Genomic DNA, 27503 nt, shown 5'->3' with positions numbered 1-27503 from the left:
TGATTAGGAGTCCTATTAGGAGTTGGTTAGAAGTAGGTGTCTTAAGTAATAGTCCTATTATGAGTTAGAGTTTAGAAGCCCTATAAATAGTCATGTATTCCACCTCTTTTCATAAGTAATAGATGAATCTTTTCTACAGCCTTTGAGCAGCAACTTGGAGGGAGGAACCCCTATAGAGTTCCAAGGAAGCCGATCCCCTAAAGAGATCAACCCCAAGTTTAGAATCTGCAAGAGTTTTAACAGATAGAGGTAGAGAGACTGAGAAAGAGGGGACGCACAATGGCCGACCATGTCCCACGAATAGCTATGTGGACAGGGCTTCGCCAGCATCTCGTCAAGCTCACCTCCCATTTCTTGAGAAGCGCCTCCGACTACATCCGCTTCCGCGCCGTCTGCAAGTGTTGGCGTTCCGCCGTCCCCCCCCGGCCCCGTCACCTCCCCGCTCAGCTCCCCTTCCTCCTCTACCTCTCTACCCCGGAACCAAGAAACAGTTCCGCCTTCTGCCTCGCCAACGCCTTTAATGGAAGCATGCGCCGCCTACCTCACACCACCAGCATGTATTGCATCGGCTCCTCTTACGGGTGGCTCATCCTCATCTCCGAAGCCACCTCCGCGGTCTCCCTCTTCAACCCCGTCACCGCCGAAGACATTCCTCTCCCCCCACTCTCCACCCTCCAATCATTCGTACTGTTGTTCTACCAATCGGAGGACGGCATCGGATCTTACTTCATCAAAACGGACTACCCCAACATTACGGTCGAGTCCAACGCCATCGTCGACAAGGCCGTCTTGTCCTCCGACCCTACCCTCGACCGGGACTTCGTGGCAATCGTCTTCCTCGACGGCATATACAAGCGCTGCTTTACCTGCCGCCCAGGGGACAGATCGTGGAAGGACAACGTCAACGAACCTTTCGATGATCTCCATTGGATTTTCCCAGGAGTGCCGCAGGTGTTCAACCTGACTGACGTCGTGCCCTACGGCGAGCGGAGGTTGTGCGCTATCTACAATGACAAAAATTACTTAGCAGTCTTCGACGTCGACCCAGGCCCGCCGGGGAGGGCGACGATGATCGCATGGAACTCCATGCCGCCCTGCGTGCCGCGCGGTGGTTTACCCACCTACTTGATTGGGTCGGCTGGAGAACTACTCCTGGTTACCGAGTTCTACAAGAGGAGTGCAGCCAGGAAGAACACCAGGAGCTTCCGCGTCTTCAGGCTCGATCCAGGCGACGGAGACCGGCCAGCGAAGGCGATCGAAGTGCAGGACATCGGCGACCGTATGTTGTTTTTGGGTACGAACCATTCGGTGTGCGTCGCCGCGGGGGACTTCCCAGGGTTCCTGGGGAATGCCATCTACTACGTGAAGGAAGAGAAGATGAGTTTGGAGGGGGAAGATACCCTGGTGTCGACCGTGTGCGTGGTCAACCTGGAAAATGGTGAGATCACGGAGGTTATCGATTCCGGCGGGTCTGAGCCGGATGGGCTCGAGTGGCTGTCGGACCGGTTGGACATCCCCTGGTGGGTGGCCCCCAATCTTGGCAGGGGCAAGAACTAGAGATTGCTGACGTCTTACATTCTGGCATCAACCAATTGTGAGAGATACCCATAGTATTCTTTGGCTTTCTTATTGTGCTCTTAAGGCGTCGAGGTTAGTTAGCAAGGCAAGTTGAGACTCAGTGTGCTCTGGATCGAGGGTCAATTCATTGTGCTATGACGTGACTCACTATATTTCCACGTCGCTAGTCAAAGTAAAAGTCAGCGTCGTCATCGCCCCGTGTGCTATCGAGGAGACTCATCTTGCCACGTCATTGGTCTACACAGAAGTCATGATCGTCGTTATCATTGCTTCCTCCTTTTGTTATCCGTACCACCTTCCCCTTCAAGAAACTATTAACCCAGGAAGAAGACTCCAAGAACATAAAAGGAAGAAGGAGCCCCAGTCCGAAAGACCAGAGAGGAAGAGTAAGAGAAAGAAAAGATACGCAGCCGACCAAGTCCCAAGAGGACATGTGGGAAAGGCTTTCTCCCCGGCTCGTCAAACTCACCTCCCACTTTCTGACGAGTGCCGCCGACTACCTTAGCTTCCGGGCCGTCTGCAAGCCGTGGCGCTCCGCCCTCCCCCTTCGGCCTAGCCACCTGCACACTCAGCTCCCCTTCCTCCTCCTCCTCTCCCCCTCGGAACCAAGAATCCGCTCAGCCTTCCGCCTCTCGGCCGCCTCCTACTCCGGAAGCATTCGCCCGCTCCCTAACACCGTCAACAAGTTCTGCATTGGCTCCTCCTTCGGGTGGCTCATCCTCATCTGCGAGGCTTCCTCCGATGTCTCCCTCTTCAACCCCATCACCGCCGAAGAGATTTCGCTCCCCAGCCTCTCCACTCTCCCGGCCGACGTGCTGATCTCGTCCGCCCAATCCGAGGACGGCGTCAGAATGTACACCGTCAAGACGGACTGCCACAATCTTCCGGTCGAGTCCGACGCCATCGTCGACAAGGCTGTCTTGTCGTCCGACCCCACCCTCGACCGGGACTTCGTGGCCATCGTCTTCCTCAACGATGTGCACAAGAAATGCTTTTCGTGCCGACCAGATGACCCGTCGTGGAGGGCGAACGTCAACGGCCCTATCTTGGACCTCTATTTCTTTGCCCCCGGAATACGATTTCTGTTCCGTTTGGTCGACGTCGTGCCCTACGGCACGAGGAGGCTGTGCGCCGTCTACGATGACACTGAGATGTTGGGGATTTTCGACGTCGATCCAGGCCCGCCGGGGAGGGTGACGATGATCGCATGTGATGTCATGCCTATCAGCGTGCCGCAGAATCGTTTACCCTCCTACTTGGTTCCGTCGGCCGGAGAACTGCTGCTGGTTACCGGGTGCTCCAAGAGGACTGCAGACGGGAGGGACATCGAGAGCTTCCGCGTCTTCTGGCTCGACCCAGGAGACTGGAACAGGGACGCGGAGGCCGTCGAGGTGGACGACATCCACCTCATCAGAGACCGCATCTTTTTCTTGGGCACCAGCCACTCGGTGTCGGTCGATGCTGGGGACTACCCGGGGTTCGAGGGGAACAACATGTACTTCGTGTACCGAGACGAGGTGACCGAGGAGGAGGAAGAGTCGGTGTTCAGCATTGGCTTGCTCAGCCTGGGAGACGGTGAGATCAGAGTCATCGCCGATTCGAACCAGGCTGAGGGGCAAAGGTTCGAGTGGCGGTCTGACGGGTCGGACGCGACTTGGTGGGTGTCCCCTAATCTTCGCGGCCGCTACGAGTAGACATCGACGGACATGGTGGTGAACCCCCATCTCTTTTACGGGTTCCGTTCTTTCTCGATTGCCAAGTCATTAAGTTCCTGACATGATTTCCAAGATTTAGATCTCATGGTTTAATGATGTTGACTGTTTTGACGCTATTCTGTGTCTCTCTTTTTCTCTTTCTATTTTTCCTGCAAAATTTTGAGCAATAACATTGAGTTTTTCACAAATATATAACTAATCAATCCCGTAAACTATGAAATTGGCACAAATAAAAAAAATAAAATCCTTTGTATGTGGCAAGATTAAAGAATATATTTAAGTCTAACATACTGAAATTAATTGTTAGATGACAAAAAAACAAGAGTCCTCTTACTCATCACATTCCACCTTACGAAGTGGTAACAAATAACAAAAACACAGAGAAAAGAATTAAAAGCATAAAAATTAAGAACCAGGAAAAACAAGCTATGAAATTTGAACACTGTACAGTTTTAAGGTACTATCTCTATCTATGGCTGGAAATTGCCGGTGATGAGATCGTACCTACATTTTGATCAAATGAAGTTTCAGTGGCCACGTCGTAGAACAGAAAGAAATCCACCGGATGACTTATCCTTACGGCAGTCATCGGATTCATCTTCGACCTGTTTGATAGTTTCAAAACCATCATGTCAAAGAAGTTTTGGAATTTAGGAACAGAATCCTAGGCTTAGATGATGAACCTCTTTAGCAATAAGCTGTAGTATCTCCAATATTTCTGAGAAGTCAGGCCTGGCAGCTGGATCTTGTTGCCAACACTTGTGCAGCAGCTCATCAAGCTTAGGATGAGTATTCTTTGGTAAGGTAGGCCTCAAACCCTATAGAGTAGAAATTGAAGTCAAAAAGAATGTTGTGCAAGCGCATATATAGTTTTCAAACATATATGTTAAGAAACATAGAGAAGCACTGATACTAATACAAGTATGCAACTCCTACAGTAGTATATTCTTTTCCTTAATAACTAGTTAAGTTAATTTTAGTGATTAGAGGATCCAAGTTCTACGCTGATTAAAACCCATACAATATGGTGTTGGAACTCTGTAGGAGCATCGATCAGATAAAACCAGTCATGTATGGCAAGCAATCATGTGTTGAATGATTTATGGTGATGGAAAAAACTGCTCTATGTGAAAAGGGGAGCAAGATATCTTCATGTTGATATGAAAGTATAAAGATCACCTATGCATGATTATATCTTATCTTTACTTTAAATACACCTTTACTAGTTCTTGCATACTTGGAAGTATTTGTCATAAATTAGCTTCTACTTTTCAACAAGCTATGTTGTTCATGTGATCTCCTCACCTAATCTAAGTCATAGGTATAGAGTTCTAATAAAATAGATTGCAAAACATTCGGTCATAAGTAGCATAACCTGCTTTCACAAGATCCCTCATAAGTCTAATAAGATAGATTGCAAACACATACAGCCATAACATACTCTGCTTTATTCAAGACCCCTCATATCAGAACATATTGTGTCAGATAAAACACTGTTTACACATGTTTGTGCTCCATAGGAATGCATGATTTATTGGCTTCAATGCAAGTGGCAAGGAGATTTAGTTTTTTAATTGTTCCAATCCAGTGCAGAAATCAATACATGAAGCAAAAGACAAAAACAATTTTTACAACAAGTCACATTGTTGGTATCATGTAAAGTTAAGTTGGTCAAGAATTTGGTAGAACAATATTATCTTGATGAAAAGGAAGGATGAGTATGATGGATTCCTATGAATGTGTATTATAGATTGTTATAGTTCTGACAACATAAGTGAAACAGGAGGTGAGGTTACCTTTTGAACAACGCCTACGGCTGCTTGAAGTGGGGTTAAGTATTCATATGGGAGCTGCACAGAAAAATAGAATATAGACACACTAAACTTCATATGAAGTTTCATTTTGAGTGAAAAAAAAAGAATTCGTACTGCATGAGTTGAAGTTACCTTAGCTGTAAGCAACTCCCACATTACAATTCCAAAGCTAAAAACATCAGCTTTGTGATCATAGGGCTTGTGTTCTATGACCTAAATATAGAGGAAGTGCAGAATTTGTTGGTTCGTTGGAGATCTGAATTATAAATAATGAAACCACAGAATATTCAAGGAAAAACCAACTGAATTGCCAAGAACCAATAAGACAGGATACCAATACAACTAAATCAAGTTAAACAATATTCAAGAGACCTAATCATGCCACCATGTAAGCTTTGCAGAATTAAGATAAGTCTATAGTTGCACACAGTTTTAATGGAAAATATAGCCAGTTACAGTTGAACCCATAGTATATGGATTATGTATACATCTCCATATTTTACAGCCGTATTTGCTTAAATGTGCCTGTCGGGTTTGTTTTCCTCTACTATCAGAGAGAGAAAAGGACCTTTCAAGAGTGGTAGTAAACTCTGCCTAGCAAAGAGTTAAGTCAATGCCATCAGTGTGCTATTTTCCAGTGTATACACAGATCCTTAGCCATCATTAACCTCCCAACTCTTCTTTATCTTCCATATTCCTAAACAAGGAACTGACAGTGATCCACAACTCCAGCTAAACATTTATTTCAAGACACTGGCAATATTAGAAATAATTTGCAACTACTCTTTGTTCAACACCACAAAGGTACTAATTTGTAGAACACTCAGATCAAAATGAAATTTAAAAAAAAGTTCCTTGCAAGATCTAGATCTAAAGCTCAACAAGCTCCTTGTTTTTATCATGGGTGAACCATAAATTTCAGTTAACATTCTCTTGAAGTCAGAAGACTCAGAACTATCTTTTCTAGGATTAGCATTTTTAACAGAAACCTGGAAGTTCAAAAAAGTATCAAAATTTACCACATACAATGACCCAAAAAAAAAAACTAAATGAGCAAGCAAATTGTATCAAAAGATAATCATCATCCTCAAAAGTTATAAGTCAACTGCATGACCTATCATGGAGACCCACACCAGAATCATGATTTTTTAATACCAAACCCATAGAACTACTGAAAAGATGGGCTTGAGCTCAAAACCCGATTGGCAGGAAATCGAAAAGCTCCCTGAGAGAGTTTTGTGTTGTGGAAACAAAACTGAAAGGGCATGCAGAACCTTGGGAACGTTGAGCAAGTGCATATATAGATCAAGAAACAAATAATGAAAAGGACAAAGTAGCAATGCTGATTCTCCGACAATTTCCATATCTGTTGGCACATATGTTGACAAAATTGGTGAAAAGTGCAGTCAACAGTATAAACTATGATCAAATTATGGTGTGAGACAAATAAAAGCAACAATGTGGTAGGAAGTGAAATTAACACTAGAACTTGAATTAAAAAAATTAGCACTGGATCATAACCTCAGGTGCCATCCAGCGATATGTGCCTGTTTCAGCAGTCATAACTCCAGACTCAGCTTTAACACGTGCTACACCAAAATCTGCAACCTTAACAACCTGCGATGAATAAGTAGATTAGTTGAGGGAACTAAAGCAAATTCAGCTACATTGATACAAATTTACATAGGCCAAAACATAAGGCAAGGTATCTAGAGATAAAACAATCAGTTTCATGTAATAGAAATATTTACGACTTGTATGTAACAGAAATATTTGATACTGAATCAGGGAAGATACACAATCCACTAACATAAAGAGAGAAAAAAATCATTTAAATGCAACTGAAGTTTTAATCTTCAGGTCAACACAAAATGACACAAAGCAATTTAACCTTCACCTAATCAACTAGCCTCAACTTGTTGATTGGCTCGTTAATTATTGACAGCGAGCCCTGACAAATGTTAACAAGAACTGTCAACTAATTCCATCCACTTACCAATAGGTTCATGAATTCTATATAACGTGGTTTCCTAATCAACCTTTCAAGCATTAACATTCTTCATATATTTGAATGTTACCTAAGGCCACCAGCAATCATACACCTACATCTATGTGCTAGGGTATCATACACAAAGAAACACACAAAATTGAAGTAATTTTGTGCTAATTCTACAAACATCACATGCATCTAACAAGGAAGTTCACTACAAAATTCATAAATAAAAGAGTAAAATTAGTTAACACAAGAATTCTTTCACCCAAAATTGCAAAATAAGCTGACTTGGAGAAAGTTGTGTAGATAATGTATCCATCATCTCCCATTTTACTCGGGGAAAAAACTATCATATGTGTGGCTTGGTAACATCGGTTTTTCTTTACATGTCAAAATGCAGATTTCCAAGTCAACACACATTGAAATTGTTCTTGATCTGTTTAATGATTTTTCAATCAAGACCTTACTATCATACAGTCAAAGTCTTAACCAACTAACATAACTCGTTTCTTCGAATATATTGAATGAGATTTTGAACCTCAACCTTTTGATGAGTGGTTCTAGTATACCACTACCAATCCAATGTTTAAGGTGTCAGGGGTGTGATTTCAAACCCTCAATCTTTGAAAAACGAGTTAGTACATAACCACCAAACCAATATTTTAGGCAAGGTTTGAAATATCGTACCGTACCATACCGGCATTTCGACATTCGCTCGGTACGGTACGGTACAGTATACCGAGCAGTATACCGTTCCGTATACCGCTCGGTATATATATATATATATATACATAAGATTTTTTATATATATAATATTATTTATATATATATATTTTTTCCTTCTTCGGGCGACATCGTCGAGGCGACGCAACGTCGCCTAAATATATATATATATATATATATACCCTCCAGTAACGGGCGGTCTGTGTACCGGTCAACTGACGGACCGATACGTACCGTCTAATATGAGTGGTATTATTCGAAATTGTATACCTTGATTTTAGGTGTTGATTAATGATATTTGTGTGGCATTTTACAATGTAAAACCGAATCTTGTACTTACGCTGATCATAAGAAAAATTAGAATCTAAATGATTGAGCTACCGCTCAAATTCACCTAGTAGACTCCTCGCTCTCCAGATGCACATGTTACAAACATGTGCTCAACCAAAGTAGCAGACAAATGGAGGGGACCACATACCCACATTGCCTGACAAGAATACAAACAAGTAACCCAGAAGTCTCACCAGCTGGTAGAATGTGCTGAAATCACTTGCCTCATTCTCATCCATCAGAAGATTGGCAGCCTTCAGATCCCGATGGATAATGTTATTTTGGTGCAAGTAGTTCATCCCCTTAGATACATCAATTGCCACTCGCAATAAAGCTGGAAGCTTGAAGACTCCCTTCTGTTTATGAAGAAAGTCATAAACACTTCCACCCGACATAAATTCTGAAAAAAAAAATACAGAAAATGAAGAAGTTTCATAACAGCAACATATCTCAATCTAGAAAAACAAATAGCCACACATACTCAAGCATCACCAGATATTAATACCTGTAACAATACATAAGCTAGGAGGTTTTGTACAAGCACCAATAAACTGCACCACATTCTTGTGACGAACCTTTCTGCGACACCAAGAAAACAAGGATAAAGCAGAAGGTTGAGAAAAATAAAATAGAAGAGGAACAACCTCTAGGAAGCCTGGTTGATATGGTAGTCAATGTATGTCAGCACATGCATAAAACAGTTTAATGCAGTGCAAAACACCACCTAGAAAAGGATAAAAGAATATCTTATCTGATTGCTACATGGCAATAGAAAAGACAAACCTGATGAATCCAAACCATACAGACTGGGACTACAAATGAATGGATTCCACTGCATCCAAATTAAGTCCCATCCATTGTCTTCAATGTGGTGCCTCCACAGGGTGCAACTTGATGCAGACTATTGACTGACACTAGTGGCACTCTGTTTCTCCTAATTAATGATTTTATTGGAAATAGTTATTCCTTATTAGATTATCTAAAAGAAAATATCTATGGAAAGACTCATATCAACTCATTAAAAAACATGTATATGCCCAAAAACAGCTGGATTTCTATCCTAGGGAAGCGAGAGAGCAAGAGAGAGATCGGAAAGGCAAAATCTTGATGATGTCCCAGATGTCTTAGTTGGTACATCCTACATGCGTACATAAAACTCAAATGAACTTTTTTGTCTCTATTGGCTACTCACAAGAAAATCTATATTTGTGGCTTGCATTTAAAATATTCTCATGATAATTAAGGATGAACTTAAGCTTGAAAGCTGTAAAATTATAAATACTGATGACTAAGAACAATGTAGCACAAAGCACACACATAAAGCATGTAATTGCAAAACCTAACGGAAACACAGCAAAGCACATCGAAATATGTTGTAGCATGATTTATGTGAAAAGACATGATATAACAAGCATGTCATACCTAAAGTCCCTGAAAAGACATGATATAGTACTATTAGCACTATATACACTCAAGCCACTGGATGTTGAGAAAATAATACTGATTAATTGTACAAATAGAACCAACCGCATGATGAAGACTTCCTGAGCAAACTCTCGCTGCATATCAACATTAACACGCTCAGGCTTTAATACTTTAATTGCCACATCCTGGCTACAGTATGTTCCACGATAACTGAAAAAGAAAAGCATTGGTGTTTAGACAGTTTAAAGTGTTAAGCATCCCATTAACTTAATCTACTAATATATGTTGGTAAACTAACTAGTGAAACTTACAGATCACCATATGATCCAGATGCTACTTTATTTCCAAACTTCAGCAGCTGAAAATTGATTTCCCAAACATCAGTCCCATCTGTTGGTATCTGGACATGGTCAGGCAGAAAGTTCTCTCCAGATTGTGCATTCTTAATTTGAGGAGACGATGAATGAGACTTTGACCATGCTTGTCTCTATATAGGAAGGTGTTCAACAAACTTAAGATCACAAAACTTAAGATCACAATCTTCTAACAAAAGATTAAAACATAAAAAAAAAGATATCATCACCAAACAATGTCACAAAGTAGATGAGGTAAATTTAGAAAGGACCATATATTGAAGCAACATGAAACTGAATATTATGCATATAAGAATCAACTACTGAACCATATATTTAAACTAGCACCAGAGAGAAACATATGACTCCTCTTATCATTTCCTGCTGTTTACTGTTGAGTGTTTATACAAGATTTCAAAGAAAAAATAAATGACATGCAGGTAGTTCTCACTTGAAAAGATAATGAGGCATGTATGTTGATTTATGGGGAAAGAATTACTGATCATGTCAAAATGGAAATCCTAGTGAAGGTTGTCTGCAAAGATTCATGATTATGATTTAAACAGAACACCGCTGTCTCTCTTGTTATTGCTCCAATTCTAAAATACAAATAACCTCTTCTCTAAAATGAATGCATACAATGAAAAAATACAAGAGACCCTATAATATAAGCATGCCATCTTTTGAAGTTCAGATAAGAACTTTAAGCTAAGCAGGGTTCTAATAGTAAAAAACAGTTAGAAAGTTGAACCAATGTGCAATCAATTTAGAGGTAACTGACTAGTTCACTCAAGCACCAAATAAGGTCTATTTTTTACAGCCAAAAATGACAGGACAGTTGCTTCAATAACTTGCATATACTTTCAAACATTAAATCTCGTAACCTTAAAAGTATTTATATAACATAATACTATTTGTTCAACTCTTAAGGCTTGCATCTAAAAGTCCGATTTCATATTATTTCTTTCTACCTATCCTTGAAACCTCACAGCAGAAGGAGCTTCTCAGCACCACAGCCTCACTAAATTTCAAATAGGCAACTTTCTCCACAGTTTCCTCTTACACTTCCTGTGACTTATTAATACTCCTTGTTTATTGTGCTTTCACTAAGTACTTTCTTAGACCTAAAGTCAAAAGTTTGAGAACAACATTTTTAAGCAAAAAATCCTGGCCAGAACCAGACTAATGCAAATAAAAGAATATAAATACTAAGTTCACCAAATGCCTAAATTTGCGAGTGAGAAAAACAAATAACAAGCAACAAAAAGTTGCTTAACAAATTGTCCATTAAAGGGACCATGTCCCATTGTAACAATCCTGTTTTTGTCCCCTAAGCAACTAAATCAGTCATGAATTTATAAAAATGTAATGGTCAAGGACAATCCTTTGCAAACCTGAGCTATTTGACCTCAAAGAGGTGATGGTTACGAACAACGAAGTCCATCGACAATGGAGTCAATCAAGATTCAAACTAATGGGAAAAATAAAGAAAGAAAGTTACCCCCATCTTGTGAATTTCCTTTTGCAACAAGTCCTTGAGTCGATCAGTTTCCTACATGCTTTGAAGAGCAAGTAAGCATTCTTCCTTGATGGCTAAAACATTAGTGAAAACTTACACATAACAATTATCTAGAGACAACCCATGAAAGAATTTATAGTACTCATAAGTGAATTAACATCATATTCCAACAAAATGTTGCAAAAACAATCATATCTGAGCAACAAACTTGTCAGAGCACCAATAAAGTATTAAGAATAGACCAAGGATTAGCATTTTTCTATAATAAAAAAATTACTTATACACAATCATTTCTAAAAAATTGGGTCAATAGAAATTCATTCACGATGATGCAAAAATATGTCTATTATTGTGAAAATTACTCCTTTGAATATAACCTCAAGGCCTCTAGTTAACTAAAAGTTCCCTGGCACATCACCAAATACCATGTTATTTTAGTCTGACTTACCATATTCATCACCACTTAATAATTCATAACCTTATTCTGATCCTGTACATATCATGTAAAATGCAAGGGTATATCTATGTCAATATATAAAAATGTCTACAGTTTTTCTAAGGAGAATTCTATTGTAATCAAATCAAATAATTAAGCTAGGAATTAAATTTTTTCCTTATTTGCCATTGAAATTTAGGAAATCTTAATCTATTTCCTTGTTTGTTAATACAAATTAGGAAATAACTATTAAGCATTCCAAATAGAGTGATATCATATTTGTCAGTATATTAAATATAAATAATTTATATTAAATAAATATAAAAATAAAAATAGATTTCCTTTAATGGAGGCTCATATTTTTCTCATATTAAATAATTTATATTAAATATAAAAAATTTTCTCATATTTTTCTTCATTTTCATTAAAAGATCTTTTAATCGTCTCCTTTGTTCTATCCATAGCCTCATAAATATATCCCATTGCAGGCTTATTTTTATTATCCACCAACCGAATGACTCGAACAAGAGGGCCCATTACCTTTAATATATAAACTACATGATTCCAAAAGGATGACATTAAGATGATATCAGCAGCCCTCTTGTCTTTTATTTCTTTTGCCCATTTGCCTGTCACCCATTTCTCAGAGATAAACATATTTCTCAGAGTATGTTTTTGACGATACACGCTCTGTAATGTTAAGAATGAAGTAGCAAATCGGGTGACACCATGTCTCACTAATTCTTTATTCCCTGTAAATTCTCTCATCATATTCAAAGCCTCAATGTGATTATAAAGAAATCCAACAACAAAAATTACCCTTTCTAAGGTTTTCTTGATTTCTAAGATCTTTCCAATATTCTCCAACATTAAATCAATACAATGTGCTGCACATGGAGTCCAATACAAGTGTTGTCTTTTTTATTCAAGCAATTTACCTGAGACAAAGGATAACAAAAATGATAAGACTTAAGAGTTTAACATACTTAATTGAAGATAAAATAATTAAAAAATTCAAAAGATGAATATTACCAACTAAAATATAGTTACTTTCATTGTCGATTATGATTTAAACGATATTTTGTTCTCCAATTTTTTCCACGAAGTTGTAAGTAAATCATATATCTTGTCTCCAAATTTTACAAAAGATGAAGCATCTATTGACTTCACAAACATAGTCCCTAAAGAACAATTAACCATAAAATTAATTATACTCCTGCGCCTCCTGTCAGTCCAAACATCTGACATAATAGAGCAACCATGTGTTGCCCATGATTCTTTATGACCCTTTAGTAAGTCATTTGAATAATTCAACTCTTTTTGCAGCAATGGAACTCGCATCTCATAATAACTTGGAGGTTTTAATCCTGCACCATATCTTCTAATAGCTTCAATCAGATCCTTAAAACTGTTTAAACGAGTTGCACTAAGGGGAAGACCAGCCTGATAGAAGAAGCGAGCAATGTGTTGAATTGTTCTTCCTCTTATTTCTTTATCACAAGCATCACTTATATTTGTTTGTCTAAATTTTGAGCCTCCTGCTTGCCCTTGTTGTTTCTGGGATCCTTGAAACATATATAGATCCATCAGTCCTTTTTTACCTTTCTTAGTACTCATAACTTCTTTTCCTTTTTTGTCGTATACTCTTTTTTCACTTGGGTTAATACTCATAGAATAATCTTCTTCTTCATCCCTGAGATGTTTAACATTGTCTTCTAGTAAATTCCCGTAAGATTCATTCTTTTGTGTCTTCTTTTCATTCATATAACTCAGCAACTCTTCTTTTACCTTAAGTGGACACTTTTTGCAAGCTGTTGCATTCTTGAAATTTCCTAGTAGATTTGTTTTGCACGAAAAATACCACCTCTAGTAGTCTTATCGCAGAATATGCAAGTTACTGCATTAGGATCTTTCGGATCCTTCAAATAATTATACTTCCATGCAGGATCTTTTTTTGATACCATTGGAAACTCTATTGAGTTGCTCTCTACACTTGTCATTTATGTTGAAACCTAGCAATAATTTCAAATAAATGAAAATTAACAACATTAAAATCAAAATAATATATTATTAATCTATTAACAGTATTGAAAATTAATCATTTTAAATAAACTTAATATTAACAGTATAAGCCTGTTGACTGAGAAAAGAGGATGCAGCAGCGGCGGCAGCGGCAAGCGGCGACAGCGGCGAGCAACGGCAGCGGCAGCGGGAACGGGAAAGGGAGCAAGAGCGGCGAGCAACGGGAGGCGCGAGCGACAACAGCGACAGCGATTGCGAGCAGCAACAGCGGCAGCGGGAGCAGGAGCGGCGAGCGGTGATAGAGGCAGCGTTTGCGAGCAGCGAGCAGCGGGAGCAGGAGCGGCAAGCAACGGGAGGCGCGAACGGCGACAAAGGCAGCGTTTGTGAGCAGCGACAGCGGCGAGCAGCGGCAGCGGGAGCAGCGGCAGCGGCAGCGGCAGCGGGAGCAGGAGCGACGAGCAGCGGGAGGCGTGAGTGGCGACAGAGGCAGCGTTTGCGAGCAGCGAGATCGGGATCGGGAGCGGCAGCGGCGAGGGTTGGGTTCTCACTTATATCGATTTTAGTTGGTTCGATTGAACCAACTAACCATCAGAGACCGAACCAGGACCGAACCAGACCTAAAATCCTGGTTCGGTCGCCTTGGTTAACCCAGGCGCTCGCCCGAAGCGCCCAGCGCCTGGGCTCGGGCGAGCGCCCAGGTGGCGCCTGTTTGAAGCGCGCCGCCTGGGAGATTAGCGAGGCGCTCGGGCCTCGCCTCGCCTCGCCCGAGCGCCTTTTTAAATCACTGATCTAGCCCAATGTTGTTATTGGATTTGAGCCCAAATATTGATTGAACTAAACTAGGCTTGATTAGTCTAGATCGATTCAGGGTGATTTCGAATTGATTGACTTATTCAAATCAGTTTAACCTAAATTGAACCTAATCTAGTCCAAATTATACTAGTCTAGGGTGGTTCCAGACCAATTATATGAGGATTAGAGATCGGTTCAGTTAGGTTCTAGTAAATTGAGTTCAATTGGATCGATTGAACTAAGGTTCAAGTCAATTGAGGGCAAATTTGTATTATTTGATATTGATGATATTTGAAAGAGATGTTTTAAATATGTTATTTCATCCCGATATGGATATGACCAGTGTGAGATTATGTTACTTCCCTACCGAGAGCAGATATGGCGATTCCCTTCGGGGATTAGTGGGCCGTCAGACGTGCCGGCTGGATGGTTCCTCCATCCGCTGTTGGGAGGAACGTGTCCCCACTTTGGCGGGTGAGGGACACCTCTCCATCCGCAGTTGAGAGTGCGATATGATTTTGCATCCATCCGCTGTTGGGAGAACACAAACTCATCCTATAGGATAAAGCCTCTCCATCCACTGTTGGGGGAGTGCTCCTTCAGGTATTTGATATACGACAATGGGATGATTGATTGAATTTTGATCATGTATTCATTTTGAGTTAACTTTTAGGGTTCCTACTCAGCATTGCTGAATTTTCTTTATTTTTGATTTTCAGAGCAGCCTCCCTATAGTACTAAATCAGATTCCATTGGAGAGCAGATCTTCCTCTACCGCTATATAGAGTCACTTGGATGATTCTTAAAGTTAACATCACTATGTTTACTTTTCTACTTGTGATTTAACGAATAAATGAATTGTAATAAATATTTATGAACGAAGAATAAAGTGATGTTTATCTATTTGACCTAAATGTGTGGAAAGATATGGAAAAAAAAAATCCAGGATATGACATCTATCCATTTTTATGTTCGAAATTTTTCACCAAGAAAAAGATTATTGAAGAATTATTACCAATATTAAATGTAAATAATACACAAAGGCATGATTCATACCGGAGAAGGCATGTAAAGAGGCCCTTTCTATACACCAAGCCAGTGAAAAATGTATTTATTCATTAAAAAGAAACAAAGTAATTATCCGTAACAAAAGGAAACCAAATTATAGAATAGTGTAAAGATAGTTAATTTGGAAAACATTCTCAGTCCAAACCAAAAAAATCATGTTGTTGGGTTCAAATAAACTATAAAAAATGAGACAATTTTTTGTCCTAAACTAAGATAGATATGCTCTTATAGTAAGTATAAGTTGACAGTTAATGATAACACCTTGTTAGAATTCATGCATAAATTTAAACATCATGCTCATGAATTTTTATGTCAACACTACACTGGATTCTTGAATCTCAACTATTAACTATCATTAAGAAATATTAATTAAAATAAAGTGCCAAAAATATAATTTTTATGCTTAAGTGAATCCTCTGACTTATATATTTCAGTTTTTTACTGATCACTATGAATCAAGACATCAAGTAAAAGACAAAATTTAGAGACTTTTTTTTTATCATTGATATTTGCCAAAACATGAAGTACCTTGGCCAATCATCTCCAACAACCAAAGAATTTTATATTCGTTGATATAAAGTAGTGAAGTTTCATGTTTAACATACATTTTCAGATGAAACTTCCAAAGCACCTTCATGAATTATATGATAGAAGAAACTAAAATTCAATTGAACAATAAAGACTTTATCTTCAAATTGAGGACCAATGAATTTAATGTAAATATCAAGGTTCGCAATATTGTACCGTACCGACGTTTCGACGTTCGCTCGGTACGGTACGAAACGGTATACCGAGTAGTAAATCGAGCGGTATACCGCTCGGTATATATATATATATAATATATATATAACTCGACGACGTCGCCTCTCTCTTCTCTCAGGCGGGGCGACGTCGCTTCGGCGACATCACCTCGTTTATATATATATATATAAATTAATATATATATATATATATATATTTATATATCTTTTTATTTAAAAGGCGACGTCGCCTTTTCCTTCCCCACGCAGGGCGACGTCGCCTCGTTTATTTAAATATATAAATATATATATATATATAATCCGAAATAGAGGTGCCTCGACGACGTTGCGTCGCCTTTTTCTAAAATATTTATATATAAATATATATATATATATTATTTTATTATTATTTTTCATTCCGTCCTGTAGCGGGCGGTCCGCGCACCGGTATGCCGTCGGACCGGTACGTACCGCCCGTACCGGGCGGTATCATTTGGTATTGCCTACCTTAGTAGATATAATACCAAATGAGTCATTTCTAGATAAATGAGTGGTATCTGTCTTCCCTAATTTTCTACTGCAAATATGTAAAAGCACAACTCACGGCTCAGGCTACACAGCCTGAGTTCCCACCTAAAATATTCATCCATCTTTTAGCATATACAATTCACATACTTCTAAACAAATAAAAAAAGAATGGGATATTGAAACTGAAGTGATCAAAATAATCAAATCTATATCAATATTGCAGCTAGATAAAATTGTCAACCATTATGATTGCTTCTAATATCATAGTGCAAAGTAACATCTATGACCCATGGCAATAAGTGCATCGAAGCATGCCAATACTGTAGCTTCAGTTAACTCCTTTTATGTACAGCTATGTTTTAAAATATGTCCTTTCCTTTCGGAGTGAAGGATAAAAACATCATCACCTGCAATTGAGGAGTAATTTTCATACATCACACATACTCAAAACTATTTCTACCCAGTGATAACCATGTAAATGACTATAATTGTTGTACATGTGTATATCCTGTTATACCAATACTAAAATAACTAAAATGAGAATCCAAATTATGTATAAGAAAAAATTGTCAAAAATTAGTATAGTTCAAGAAGGATAGATGACTGACTGTCAACTAGACCAAGTATTTAATGCAGATTATTCAAAAGTTTACAAATATACCTCACAAGGCCAACCATCAACAACAAACACATCCAAGGAGTAACCATCATTTGTTGAAAAGGCATGTGCTTCTTGAATGTTAAGGCCAAGTTCAGCAAGCAAGGAAGTCAGCTGGAAGTACAAAAAAATAAAGAGATTTACAAAGATATCTCAATAGTCAATACAAGAAAAACCAAAAGATTAGATGCCTTCTATCTAGATTAATTTGTTACATAATATGCCATGCATTAGCCACTGGAAAACCAATGGAAAGAAGAAATACTTGGTATTTGTATAAAAGAAGTATTATGAATTGCAGAACATTCAACTTGGAAATATACATTGTATGCTGAAATTTTGGTTTCATTATATCTTGCAAAATCAGATAAATTTGTTCTCATAAGTTCTGAACCAATCCACCTGATTCCCTGAAAAGTTGCAGGCAGAAATAGTAAACAACTTTGGAACCTAACTCATAACAAATTTAAGTAACCCAAGCAAGTCAACCAACCAATAGACTAAAAATACCAATGGGGCGGGATAGTACCAGAACTCTTCAAGATTTGAGCTACTCATTGAGGCTTGAGCAATAGAATATTATCACCTTTTATGATAATCTATAACTTCATGTTTATAAGCAGAGCCCAAATATAGAAAACTTGTTGCTAGAGGAAAAATTCAAACAAGCTACAACCTGTCATAAGACCAAAAGGACTAACTCCAACATGTCACATCACTCATTGGTGTCTAGATTTACCAAGTCGAAGCACTAAATCCTATGAAGTTGCTTCCGGAGACTAAAGATAGTGTATCAATTTCATATATACCAAAACTCCATGTCATTGATCTATTCTTCAACATAGGTATAACATATTCAGCAAATGACAGGTACAAACCAAAAGATATATAATTACTTAAGAAGATGGGCAGTCTCTGAATTTGCAAACATGTATTAAGAAAATGTTGTATGATGGATATAACTGGGGAAGCAGTTAGTTTACCAGACTTAGAAGCTTTGGCTTGTCATGTGTGGAAAATGTGATTTCATGCATTGGCCTGCAACAAAATAAAATCGACATTTCATGGTGAAGATAAATATCAGATGGAAAAAGAAACAAGCTCATTAAATACAGTACAACTAGCACAGAAAAATATAAAAATACAATATTTGAAAATAATAATGGGACCTACCATTTGGGTCTAATTAATTCCTGAACTTTTTTTGAAGTGCTTAAAACTTGAATGAAGTTAATGTGTCTTGTAATCTACAGTGAAGATCATGGAACAACATGCAGAAGAGAACAGAGAACACAGAAACAACACCTGGGATAAGGTGGAGCACTGGCAAAGTTATCTTCATCTTGAACTTGTTGCCTGCTGGCTTCAAGAGCAAGAGCCTCAAGATTAGGCGAAGAACCAAAGGCAGGAGGAGGATGAACACTGAAGATTGTGTAGGTGATTGAAAACGTTATCTTGAATATAGCAATGGGAACAAGAAAGAGAAGTAGGAAGTTAAGTGTCGATAACACAAGGTAGAAAAGGAAGTAAAAAGGTATGCTTAGGAAATTTCACAATTAGAGAACATGCAGTAGGAAAAAAAACTGCACCTTTGCCTAAAGTAAGTTGAAGCAGACTGAGAATCTCCTATTCCTGGTGCATTAGAATCAGAAAAATCAGCTTGGCTTCCATCAGGAACTGGAGAAACCTAAAGAAGCAATTGATCAAGTGAAAGGACCACTAGTCAACTACAACCAAGTCAAGGACAAATAAACTAGATGCAGACACTAAAGCAGAATATTCATTAAATCCTATTATTATATGGAAGTTCAGAAACGTAATGTTCACAAGAAACCCAAAATCTATTGTGCGGGAAAGTCGAAAAAGTTTGCTAGAATTTGTTTTGAAAACAAACAAAAGAAGTGCCATCAAATTATTGCTTTATGTGGTAAATGATCTGAACATTATTTTGTTTCTACCTATGCTTAGTGAAACAACCAAAAGCTCTAGACTCCAAAAATTTCTACCCCTGTTAGAATTAGCAATTTCAAACCTAAGAAGACCAGAAGTATTAGTCTTCAACTAACCTGGGTTTTAATTTACCTAATAAGGTTCTACGAGAAGTGTTTACCTTATTTTTGTTTAACATATTCTCATTCAGGTTTTATCACCTGCACCATTAGTTTGATCTAGTACAAATTAGCAACTTTTTTCAAGCTAGACATCATATAATGTTTCAATCAGATGACTAGCTCAGTAATGCGGAACAAGAAGAAGAAGACTATTCTCAAGGAGCCTAAAGTTGCAACTTATCACTTTTATTTATCACACATTGTTAATTTTATATTTTATGTTTCTTTCAATGATCCCACATTGTTAGTTAGTTAATTTTCAAGGCCTACAATTAATATAAATAAAGGCCTCCTCTAAGCCTATAAAATCATCAAAAAGCAATATTTTCAAGTATTGTGGAAGTTTCTCCACCATAAGGAGTTTTTTTTCTCATCAGGTTAGTTGCTAGAATCTTTTCTAGTAGTAATTTCTTATTTCCGTTCCTGTCCTACGTCAGTTGATATCAAAGCCTTGCTCTTGGTTAGCATAATAGGTTTTTGGTCAGAAAAATAACGAGTATGCTCTACACTCGCCACGTATAGTGGATCTTGTGTATCAGAAACTTAATTTGTTAAGTACAAGTACAACCCTATAGCCCATCAAGATGAGGTCTAGTGGTAATAATGGCGACAACGGCAACGGCATTGTCGGCGATGGCAGTAACAAGTTCGATGATGATGGCCTTCGTGATGGAAGCAATGGCAACAACCCCAACAGTAATGATCGGGGAGGGCCAACCCTATGGGCAGAGTTCGAAGCACAAGAAGCGAGGATGATCCGGGAACTCTGAGAGATTCGTGACATGCTCGTTAACTTAGGTTTAGGCGCCAACAGAGTTTATGATGATGGTATGATCAATCGTGCCAGAGTTGATGCTTATGGCCAGCCTAATCATCAACACGGGCCTGCAATCCAGCGTAGGCAACCAACCTATGAAGATGTGTCAGACGAAGAAGATAGAATTGTAGACCATCACAGAACCAACCAAAGAAGAGGTGCAAGTACAACTCAACCTTGACACTTCTACCAACGTGATACTATCCGTCCACAACAACCAACAGTATATTATGATAACTCAGAATAGTGAAAGGTACAGATGACATCAAGCACCATCCAGATGAAATAGGTTATTTGAGGATTATCGCCTCAAAACAGATCTCCCCAATTTTAATGGCCACCTCAACATTGAAGCTTTTCTTAACTGGAGTTATTAAGTATAGACCTTCTTCGAGGTGATAGATGTTCCTGATCACAAACAAGTCAAGCTTATTGTATACAAGTTAAAAGGAGGTGCAGCAGCTTGGTGGGGGTACATTACAAAATAATAGAAGAAGATAAGGAAAGGCACCAGTACAAACATGGCGAAAGATGAAGCAACTTCTCAAAGGAAGATTCCTTCCCCAAACTATGAACAACTATTGTTCTAACAATACCAAAACTGCATCCAAGGCACTCGATCTGTAACCGAGTATACTAATGAATTCTTATGCCTTTCAGCTAGATGTAAATAATCAGAGTTAGAAGACTAGCAAACAGAAAGGTACGTCAATGGACTAAAATTTATAATTAAAGATAGGATGTCTTTAATTCCGATAAGGACAGTAGATGAAGCACACAATATGGCATTAAAGGTTGAAATGTTGTTGACTCGACCTCCAATTGCAACCTAGCAATTCTCTACTCTGACAACACCACATGTTCTTGACAAAGAGGAGCAATTTATGACTGAATCAATGCAACCTACAACTCAAGGCACAAATACCGGAGGAGCAACAAGGCAAGCTAAGCATATCCCGACTATCACAAATAATCCATATGCTCGACCCCTGGTTGGGAAGTGTTTCAAATGTGGGGAGCCTAGTCATCGTTCCAACGAGTGTCGTGCTCGTAAGACTGTCAACCTTACAGATCACAAAGATAACTTTGAAGGAGATGCTCAAGATGATACGATTGATGATATTGACAATGCTAAAATAGCATAGAAAGAAGGGGAACACGATGAATGTGTTGTGAAAAGATTATTACTCACCCCAAGGCAAGAAGATCCATCTCAGCGTAAGAAAATTTTTCATTCTCAATACAGTGTTAATAACAAAGTGTGTGCATGATTATAGACAACGGAAGCTATGACAATATTGTATCCAAATCATTGATGAGGCATTTAAAATTGCACATAGAAGCTCATCCAACACCATACAAGCTAGGGTAGATTAAAGAAGGCCCAACTGTCATTGTAACTGAGATATGTAGAGTTTCTCTCTCAATTGGGAAAAGCTACAAGGAGAAAGTTATATGTGAGGTAATTGACATGGATGCATGCCATGTACTACTTGGAAGACAATGGCAGTATGATGTGAATACAACCCACCTTGGAAGAAAAAATATCTATATATTCTGGTAGAACGGAAAGAAGATTCTCATTCTACCGATTAACAAAAAGGGAGATGAAACCAACACTTCCAAAGTGGAGGGGAAGTCTCACTTATCTATTTCTAACTTTGTTCAAGAATTCATTGTCAATTTTAAAGAAATAAGAGTATGGTATGCTCTTATTGTAAAGGAAGAAAAACCACCTAAAGCAAAGATTCCAAACGAACTAAGATCGATATTGAAAGAATTCAAAGAGATTACCCCTGAAGAGCCAGATGGACTTCCACCCATGAGAGATATTCAGCACCAAATTGATTTGGCTCCAGGAGCAAGGCTACCAAATTTATCTCACTACCAGATGAACCGAAAAGAGAATGAAATATTGAGAGAGAATGTAAAAGAGTTGATACCGAAGGGATATATATTCGAGAAAGTATGAGCCCATGTGCAATTCTGGCTTTGTTGACACCCAAAAAGTTGAAAGCTACTAATGCTAGGTACACATAAGTAACTCATAAGCATAGGAGAGAGAATGTATTCAAGGAAGGAGATATGGTATGGTGTACGTGCAAAAAGAGATATTCCACATAGGCACTTGCAACAAATTGAACATGAAGAAATATAGTCCCTACAAGGTCTTAAAGAAAATCATAATAATGCCTATATGATTGATTTACTAGATGATTGGGGAGGCTCAAAGACCTTCAATGTTACAGACTTATTTAACTACTTTGCAAGTGAGAATCCATTATATCTAGACATAAACTCGAGAGTGAGTTTTTCTCAAGTGGAGGGGATTAATGCAGAACAAGCAGAAGAAGACTATTCTTAAGGAGCCTAAAGTTGCCACTTATCAATTTTATTTATCCCATATTGTTAATTTTATGTTTTATATTTCTTTCAATAGTCTCACATTATTAGTTAGTTAGTTTTCAAGACCTAGAATTAGTATAAATAAAGACCTCCTCTAAGCCTATGAAATCATCAAAAAGTAATATCTTCAAGTATTGTGAAGGTTTCTCCACCATAAGGAGTTGTTTTTCCTCATCAGGTCAGTTGTTAGAATCTTTTCTAGTAGTAATTTTTTATTTTCGTTTCCGTCCTGCGTCACTCAGTAAATTAACTGAGATGACATTTCTCAAAGGAAGAACTAATGAATGAAATTTTGAAAAGAAAAGAAAATCGCTAGAGAACCCATATCATTTCCCCACTCAGATAAATATGAAGTAACCGATGAATAAATACCTGAAAACCAATAAGTTTTCAAAAGTTCCTAAAACCAACATAGTAAATGCATGAAAGATCATAGAACAATAACAATATAAGCCAAATTAGACACGGCTTAGTCACAAATTAACCAATACAAAGATATATAGCCACCATTACATCATAAACTGCATGTGAAGTATATCAACTCTTTGGAAATAAATAAAGCTAATAACAGCTAATTATTCAGCAAAACAGACAAATGATATGTACACACCACAAATGACAAAACCGTGCACCGAAGTTATGGTGGCAACATGATCCACCTATAGCATAATGAATATATTAAAAGAAAAGTATAAAAAAACTTAACAATTGATATCAGAAACGCTAGAAAAATTTTAAATTGAAAACAGAAGCAAAACCAATTGCTAAAGGATAACTGCTCGATACAAGCTTCCATCAAAAGTATTACAAACATATTATTTGGTGATAACATCAACCTCAATTCACAAGGTGAAAGATAGAAACTAATACATCTGCTACTATCATGTTAACCAAAATATGCAAAAATTTCTTTCCTCCTATCATGTGACATATACTAGCCCTCTATATACAAGATTTCAACCGAAAAATCATGCAAAGGGACTGTTGCTTGTTGTTTCTCATTCTGTTTACATAAACAATGTTTGTTTCAGCCACTCAAGCCCTGGATGGTTCTGAGTAACTCATGCTCGATAATTTGAAGGAGAGGGCGACGAAAGTGCTATACCAGTTGTTTAGAATCCATCGGAACTACATTCATCCTTCGTTGAGTAGAGTCTTAAAAGTAAAAGCAACATCCAGATGAAGGAACAGCTGCTGAAGCTTTTACCTGCACCAAGCGTACAGCAAAGACAGGCCTATTTGCAGGTTCTTTAGCCAGTTCCAGCAATTTTTTGTGAGTCAAGACATCTTCTGCCCTCTCTACGTTTACATCCAATGCGTAACTGCAAAAGGAAAAGGCCAACAGATCAACATTTGATTCGAGGGAAAAGCACGGCAACAAGTTCGACCAATACAGGTAAAGTGTATCGGCGACTTCGGTTGTACACTCTTGTCAAACAATGATGCCATATAACCAACAGGACATTAAAACTCAATCGAGAATTCGAATTGGACTGGTCACATCCTAAGAACAAGTGGATAAAGAATGTACGCCAGCAAGTATCACCAATGCGTGGATTATTCGGACTAGAAACAACCAGGAACAGAACCCTTTCGAGAAAGGCGAACGGAGAACTATATTTCAGGGCCCCGACCGACGAAAAAGATCAAAAGGTCAACAAATCGACGACACCATCACTAATGATCCAAGAACGAGAAGAAATAAGATAAACCCACAGAAGCGGACGCAACGTGAGATCTACCGAGCCGGGAGACGATTGAAGTGGTTCCACAACCCGTCCTCGAACGACGGGGACTGCACCTCCGGCCGACCGTCCTCCCTCAGGCGGCAGAGGACCTCGTTGTAGACGTCCAACTTGTGTCGCTGCTGCTGCTGCCTGGTGTGGGCCTGGGACGAATCCACCGCAGCCCAGCTGCTGCAGCTCTCCGTCGTGTCCTCCATCGCCATTCACGAATCCAAACCCCCCAAAGAAACCCAGGGAAACCCACAAAAAAGTTCGAACTTCCGCTGGTTAATGCTCTCTTCTCGTCCAAAGGTTCTGCTTAGGCGATGGATGGATCGAAACGGAGATTGGGGTGGCGATCGCCCATGATCCACGTGAGACGAGGCGAGTGGGATAGGAGAAGGAAGAAGGGATTAGCTTTAAAATGGTTGTTTTACATATATATCCTTGCACCATATGCAAATAACATTCCATATGGCATACATCCCTCCAAAATTGAAATTAAAAGCCTCTACATTATTTAATTCCTTTAGTATTTATTCGTCGGAAAACCTAATTTAATTAATTATAATCGGTTTATATATATAATTTTTTTGAATTAAAAATAGCAATATAAATAAAAAAAAAATTATAATTAATTTCGCTAAGAGTAGATATTGGAGATTGGCTAATAATCAAATCATCAATTGCAATCCAAAATTCCATTAGGTCGACCCAACTGTATTCATATTTTCATTTATGTTCTTCAATCTATCAATTTTTTGATAGGTTCAATAAACTTTATTTTTCTTTTCCTTCCTATCTCCAAAAAACCAAAAAAAAAGAAAAATTTCAAAATTTTAATAAGTGAAATTGTATTTCTAAGTTTTTTATTTCTTTATATATAAATAATTAGAATTTTAAAAAGAAAATAACAAGGCATCTGAAAATAAATTATTAATTTCTATAAAGCAACATTATATTTGTGCTCTAACATCCCCACAAGTGTAAGGCGTTCCAAATAAAAAGATTAAATGAATGTTATGTATTATCTTTGGTGAAACATTCAATTGGTTAAGGTGCATTATATAAAGTCAATGATTTGAGTAGGCTAATTGCATATCATCCATATAATTAGTTATTTTTAATATTTTAATTTTTATATTTTTAAACATTACATTGAAATCCTTATACTTACAAAAAAAAAGAAACATTTAATCCATTACTCCAATTAATTTTTTTTTAAAAAAAATAATCTTATAAAATTAGGGATATTAATATTTTGTTTTTATAATTATAGAGATTCTAATATAATTTTTAAAAATATAAAAATTATGATGTTAAATTTAATTAATTACAAGATGTAATCTATAAGTAATCCGGTTTAAATCTCACCCCAAGTTGCAACTTATAACAAAAGAAAAAGAAATAGGGTTCATATACAAATATGGGTAAACAATTAAGAGAGAGAGAGAGTAAAGAAAAATAAAGCTGAGGATGACATCTGAACTACTTTTATAATATAATAACGTTGATAAGAGACGAGTTAGGTGAAGCAAGTTAGAGAAAAAGCTCCAACATTCTCAAGTAGAAGCTCTGACCCACGCCAGATAATGAGCCATGAGTCAGCATCATCACTGACTTAAAACTCGTCTCTCTCTCTCTCTCCTTACATGTCTAAAATGGTGATGCCTCTTGTGACCTTCCGTCTGCGAACAATGTCCGATTCGGATGTGATGAGGATGGCGGTGGCATTATCCAGGTGGTGGACGACTCTGTGCTTTTTGTTCCCTTGCTTTACATGTACATGGGGCTCTCTTTCTTGGCTTTTAGTATTTTGCCATTATTACGAGTCTTCTTTCATTTAGCACTAACAATATGAAGTCGAATATTTCACATCAATTTTGAAATCAAAAAGAGAAATCAAGTCATCAATAATCAAGAAATAAATCAAAATTTTGGTAAGAAAAAAAATGCTAAATACCAAGAATAATTTTCTCTTTTGTTAACTTAAATTCATTCTCGAAATCTTCTTATATACCTCATATAAGCATACAAAACTCTTATCTCGATCATTTCTAAATTCACTAAAACAAACCCCTAATTTAATAAGATATTTTTTTTTAATGATTGAGTTCTTGATTTTAGTCCTTCGAGTAATTTGAATTTAATTATGATGCTTAAAATATTTATCAATCCTAATAAATCCTAAATTTACTAAGATATAATCTAAGTTATCCATAAAAAATATTCTCCTAACAAATCAAATAAGGAAATCCATTCCTAAAAATATAGTTAAATTAAAATAGAATATTACCCAGACACTCTCTCGCTCATTGATTAAAACACTCATTTTCTAACCTCACATCATCTCTCTAATTTAAATGTCGATATTCTCTTTTCAAGCCTTGAGTTAGCATGCCTTAGCTAATCACTTTGCATCAATCTTTCCTTCTAGAGCTTGATAATATATATTTTAATGAGCAAATTGAATTGATGAACGAATTTGACATAGACCAACCATGTCGTTGTGCATATATCTTTTTGCAGGATAAGGAAGCCAACGCATCCTCCATTATAATAATAATAATTATTATCATCATCATCCAGCGGTGTCATAAGTGTCGTGCATTGGTACGAAGCTTCCCTTCCTAAGGGCAGACCACTAAGTACGGAATGTTTAGAGGAATATTCCAATCATTAGCTTGCACAGGATTAAACCAAACGTGTAACGTGATTAGCCGCTGGATTTTGTTGGAGATAATGATATTT

The 27503-nt window shown here is 37.9% G+C and overlaps 3 protein-coding genes across 10 annotated transcripts; 2 read left to right on the top strand and 1 right to left on the bottom strand.

The window, feature by feature from the left end:
• The first annotated feature begins 268 nt into the window (after positions 1–268).
• Positions 269–1678, top strand: LOC135629686 (F-box protein SKIP23-like). Its single transcript, XM_065137462.1, has one exon. It carries the CDS (start codon positions 280–282, stop codon positions 1555–1557), a length of 1278 nt encoding a protein of 425 aa, XP_064993534.1. The 5' UTR covers positions 269–279; the 3' UTR covers positions 1558–1678.
• Positions 1679–2009: 331 nt separating this feature from the next.
• On the top strand, positions 2010–3272 carry LOC135629203 (uncharacterized). The gene has a single exon (XM_065136398.1). It carries the CDS (start codon positions 2010–2012, stop codon positions 3270–3272), a length of 1263 nt encoding a protein of 420 aa, XP_064992470.1.
• A 32-nt stretch (positions 3273–3304) lies between these two features.
• LOC108952067 (serine/threonine-protein kinase STY46-like) lies at positions 3305–25166 on the bottom strand. Of its 8 annotated transcripts, none has more exons than XM_065137454.1 (17): positions 24771–25166; positions 24236–24350; positions 19284–19381; positions 19000–19116; positions 18678–18732; positions 17698–17808; positions 11433–11483; positions 9890–10065; positions 9576–9788; positions 8659–8732; positions 8348–8553; positions 6629–6724; positions 5240–5320; positions 5090–5143; positions 3977–4111; positions 3802–3898; positions 3305–3442 (listed from the first exon to the last, which is right to left on the bottom strand). In XM_065137454.1, exons 1-16 carry the CDS (start codon positions 24974–24976, stop codon positions 3821–3823), a joined length of 1866 nt encoding a protein of 621 aa, XP_064993526.1. In that variant the 5' UTR covers positions 24977–25166; the 3' UTR covers positions 3305–3442; positions 3802–3820. The 8 variants fall into 8 exon arrangements, with proteins under 8 accessions (XP_064993526.1, XP_064993527.1, XP_064993529.1 ...); XM_065137455.1 differs by having other exon boundaries at positions 3310–3442; positions 3798–3898; XM_065137457.1 differs by lacking the exon at positions 3305–3442 and having other exon boundaries at positions 3536–3898; positions 19000–19050.
• Between the last annotated feature and the right edge of the window lie 2337 nt (positions 25167–27503).

This window comes from Musa acuminata, chromosome BXJ3-1 (genome assembly GCF_036884655.1).
Source record: "Musa acuminata AAA Group cultivar baxijiao chromosome BXJ3-1, Cavendish_Baxijiao_AAA, whole genome shotgun sequence".
Taxonomy (NCBI): Eukaryota; Viridiplantae; Streptophyta; class Magnoliopsida; order Zingiberales; family Musaceae; genus Musa; species Musa acuminata.
Note: the sequence above shows the minus strand (reverse complement) of the source record. Positions and strands in the feature narration are given on the sequence as shown.